Below are 5,000 nucleotides of genomic sequence, written 5' to 3'. Positions count from 1 at the left end.
TTGTGTTCACACACACACACACATATATATATATATATATATATATATATATATATATATATATATATATATATATATACATATCGTATACTCCTTTGTCTGCAGGTTCATATATTTATTGTGGTACATAAACATCAATCATAAAACGTTTTCCCTCTGTAGGTGGTGGACTCCAACACGACCGCCCTCGTCACCCCTCGCCTGGCTCACTCGCGCGGCTGCCAAGGGCGTGACCCCGAGCGCTGCACGCCCAGCACCTGCCTCAACGGAGGGCGCTGCGTCTGGTCTGAAACCGGCAACAGGTATAAGAGAGATATTCCTAACGAAGTCGTGAAGTGGATGCTTTCGACGTGATATATATGTAAATGATGTATAAATGGTACGACGAAAAAATAAAAACCTTATTTTAATGATGAATTGCTTATCAAATACCAGTTTTTGTAATGATCAGGGAAAATATAAATAGGTATCTCCATTTCCATTTTTGCTGTTGAACCAAAAAATACAATAACTTTTTTTTCCGGGAGTATTCTGGCAGCTGTTAACGGCAAAGAACTCTTTATCATAGATAAAAACGATTTTTTATTTCTTATGGTAATTTTGGCAATAACGAGTAAATTATAAAAATAATTATGTCTCTGGCTAAGTTAATGGAATGGAAGACACACGTCTGGTAAAAAATCAGAAAAAATCTATTAATAACTTTTTTTAAATTGATTTATCCTGCTAATCAACAAACTTACGAACAAACGAACAGACAGTCAAACAAAGGAACGAAGTGACTTACCAACATGACCAAAAACATGACCTCCTTGGCTGAGGTAAAGATAATAAAGATAATATTAATTATAACACTAATAAGATCAATAATGATAATATGATAATTAAAATTATAATAATGATTATTATATTGATAATGATAATAATAATAATGATAATAATAAAACCAGTAATAATGATATTGATAATGATAATGATAAGAATAATGATAATGATGAATAAAATAATTAACATTAATAACAATGATAGTAGTATTGAAATAATAATTACAATAATAATAACAATAAAAATGATGGCGATTATAGTGATAATAATAATGACAAATATATTATAATAAATGGATGAAAAAAAGAAAAAAATCAAAATACAAGGGAAGATAAATTAAAGTCAGAAAAAAATATATATTTATAATTTGAAATTGAAACTGAACAAAATTATAATAAAAAATAAAAGTAAAATAAGATATACTAATAATAACAATAACAATAATGACAATAATCCTAGTCGTATTAATAGTGGTAACAGTGAGTTGCAAAATAGTAATAATCGTTGCTATCACTGTTATAATCCTTATGTTGATCACAATAATAAGGGCACATAAAAAAAGTATAACATAATGATGTGACTACGAAAGTAATTATGGTCCCATTAATGAGCAGTAATAATGGTAATGGTGATGCCCTCCAACAGACCCACAGCGCAATGATTTTAATAATTACGTAGGCAATGATGATAATAGCATAAGCAATAAAAGTCCTCATATTACTGTCTTTTTCCTTACAAGATGCAATTAAGATTTTGGGATTAAGACAAAGCCACGAAATAGTCACAATAATGAATTCATTGTCAAGCATTTTGCCGAGTCTATTGCATGCATTAATTTCATTTGCTTTTCGTCTGGCCACGCAGGTGCGTCTGTCCCGGGTGGGCGCAAGGATCTAGCTGCAAGGTCCTCGCCCGCACTTTTTCCGGGTCGGGATGGGCGTGGGTGCGGCCCCTCGTCAACTGCCTCCCGACCACCATTTCCTTCCGCGTTCTCACTCGCCGCCCCCACGCCCTTCTCCTCTACTCGGGGCCGCTCGCCACACTCCCTCGCTCTGCCGACACCCCGCCCTCGCCCCTGCTTGCGGTTCAGCTGTGGCAGGGGCGGCCGCAGCTGCTACTCGAGGACGGGGGCAGACCTCAGAAGCTCGAGGTTAACGCGACTGTGCACGACGGACGATGGCACACCGTGCACATCTACCTCGAGTCCCACGTGAGTAGAAGATAAGGCAAAGGGGTATGGAAACGGATTCGTTTCTGCACGATGATTTTCTTTCTTGGAGGCGCGGATCCAGCTCATGATCCTAACTTGACCTAACCTAACCAACCTAACAAATTTAACTTAAACCAGCCTAACCTACCGTAACTTAACCTAAACTAACCTAACATAACCAACCTAACCAAACTTAACCAACCTAACCTAACCTAACCATCCTAACCTAACTTACCCTAACCTAACCAACCTAACCTAACTAAACCTAACCAACCTAAACTAACCTAACCTAACCAACCTAACTTACCCTAACCAAGCTAATTTAACCAATTCAGGTTATCTTCGACAGTACTCGGCTGCGTTCGACAACCTCGATCTCGATTCGAGGAAGTGTTCCGGTTGTTCGTATCTACAGATAGAGAAATGAATCCGCTTCCACAAGATTATTTTCGGGCTAAGTGCCACGGATTTCTTTCCCGTTTTTATAACTACTTAGAAAAGATAAAGAGAAGTTCCAACAGTGGTTTGTAACTCTTAATTTAACATACTTATAAATTCCTGTAATATCTTTCTACTCACATCGACCACCACTTAAGTAACAATACGATTGAGAAATTTCAAAAATATATTGTAACTCAACGAACCAATTTCGTAGAACTGTTTTCATCTACTAATCCACTTTAATGAGTCATATATAAGCAACACGTGAATTGCTTTATGACTTTCCAACATCAAGTGGCCAAGGCTAAAAAAAAGAAGAAAAACATTAAATATATATATATATATATATATATATATATATATATATATATATATATATATATATGTATATATATATATATATATATATATATATATATATATATATATATATATATATATATATATATATATATTCTATGTTATCCTAAAGAATAATCAGATGTCAGTCAGCGTGTTTTTGCTATTATTTTATTATTAGACCGTTATTGTAAAAAAAAAAAAAATGAAATGATAATCCTTGCGAATCTCTAAACCACACTCACTCCGACATTTACGTAGGACTCTAAAAGCAGCCTACACACACAAAAAAAGTCTGGATGTATGAATTTCTACACAAAATGACTAAGTGTACTTATCACAAACAAGTTACGAGCGATGTCAGCCATACACTAACCTATTCTAAAAAAGAAGAAAAAAAAGAAAAGAAGAGAAAGGGAGAAAAAAAGAGAGTAGAGACTACTATTCTAAAAAATTGAAAAAAGAAAAGAAGAGAAAAAAAGAGAGGAGAGACTAGTACTTACAAAATAGATGCTAAATCAACCAATTTGAAATTTCCGAATGGTTACAATATTGCAGTCGAGCGATTTCGAAGCGATGGCCACTCAAAGCTCTCACGACACCGAGAATTCCCATTGTTGTTGGGTATCCGATCTGAATTTCTCCCGCGATCACAGTTAAAATAATGGGACGCGATCCGTACCCCCAGAATTGCGTTGTTCTGCTCTTTTTTTTAGAACAACAACGAATCGTCTTTCTTCCCGAGAATAGATTCCCACACAACGGAGAGAAGGTGCCTGACCCCGCGCCTATCCCGTGTACGTATCTATCCCCGCTGTTTGTACTTATCCCCGAGTTTGTTTGGTTTTCATTTATGAAAGCCAAACACAGACAACAACAAGGGCCTCGAATCTCGTCATAAAGTCCTCCTCGACGCGGCCTTACCTTCTTGTGAGGCGATTGAGGACGGTGCAGTCTTATAGAGGACATTACGGAGCTTCTGTCTACCCAGCGGTCGCGAAGGAGGAGGGTGAGGCAAAAAAATAAATAAATAAATAAATAAAATAAATGAGAAGAGAAGGACGTAATATAGGACATTACGGAGCTTCTGTCTACCCAGCGGTCGCGAAGGAGGAGGGTGAAGCAAACAAAACAAAAGAAAACAAAACAAAAAGGGAGAAGGAAGGAAGAGGGGGAAGAAGAAGAAGAAAAAAAAAAACAATGGGAAGAGAAGGACGTAATATAGGACATTACGGAGCTTCTGTCTACCCAGCGGTCGCGAAGGAGGAGGGTGAAGCAAACAAAACAAAAGAAAACAAAACAAAAAGGGAGAAGGAAGGAAGAGGGGGAAGAAGAAGAAGAAAAAAACAAACAAAAAACAATGGGAAGAGAAGGACGTAATATAGGACATCACGGAGCTTCTGTCTACCCAGCGGTCGCGAAGGAGGAGGGTGAAGCAAACAAAACAAAACAAAACAAAACAAAGGGAGAAGGACGTAATATAGGACATTACGGAGCTTCTGTCTACCCAACGGTCGCGAAGGAAGAAGAAGAAGAAGAAGAAGAAAAAAACAATGGGAAGAGAAGGACGTAATATAGGACATTACGGAGCTAGTGTCTACCCAGCGGTCGCGAAGGAGGAGGGTGAAGCAAACAAAACAAAAGAAAACAAAACAAAAAGGGAGAAGGAAGGAAGAGGGGGAAGAAGAAGAAGAAAAAAAAAACAATGGGAAGAGAAGGACGTTATATAGAACATTACGGAGCTAGTGTCTACCCAGCGGTCGCGAAGGAGGAGGGTGAAGCAAACAAAACAAAAGAAAACAAAACAAAAAGGGAGAAGGAAGGAAGAGGGGGAAGAAGAAGAAGAAAAAAAAAACAATGGGAAGAGAAGGACGTTATATAGAACATTACGGAGCTTTTGTCTCCCCAGCGGTCGCGAAGGAGGAGGGTGAAGCAAACAAAACAAAAGAAAACAAAACAAAAAGGGAGAAGGAAGGAAGAGGGGGAAGAAGAAGAAGAAAAAAAAAAAACAATGGGAAGAGAAGGACGTAATATAGGACATTACGGAGCTTCTGTCTACCCAACGGTCGCGAAGGAGGAGGGGGAAGAAGAAGAAGAAAAAAAATATAAAAACAATGGGAAGAGAAGGACGTTATATAGGACATTACCGTAGCTCTTATCAACCCAACGGTCGCGAAGGAGGAGG

At 37.7% G+C, this 5,000-nt stretch overlaps 1 protein-coding gene across 1 annotated transcript in view; it reads left to right on the top strand.

Annotated features, from left to right (window-relative positions):
- Nucleotides 1-5,000, top strand: part of LOC138863333 (putative neural-cadherin 2) — a 116,760-nt gene that overhangs the window by 78,918 nt on the left and 32,842 nt on the right. The window contains exons 18-19 of the mRNA XM_070127534.1: nucleotides 163-302; nucleotides 1,690-2,035. Of these exons, the coding sequence (XP_069983635.1) occupies nucleotides 163-302; nucleotides 1,690-2,035 (486 nt within the window). The remainder of the gene's footprint in view (nucleotides 1-162; nucleotides 303-1,689; nucleotides 2,036-5,000) is intronic.

The sequence above is a fragment of the Penaeus vannamei genome, chromosome 11 (genome assembly GCF_042767895.1).
Source record: "Penaeus vannamei isolate JL-2024 chromosome 11, ASM4276789v1, whole genome shotgun sequence".
Taxonomy (NCBI): domain Eukaryota; kingdom Metazoa; phylum Arthropoda; class Malacostraca; order Decapoda; family Penaeidae; genus Penaeus; species Penaeus vannamei.
This window is presented reverse-complemented; position numbering and strand designations above follow the sequence as displayed.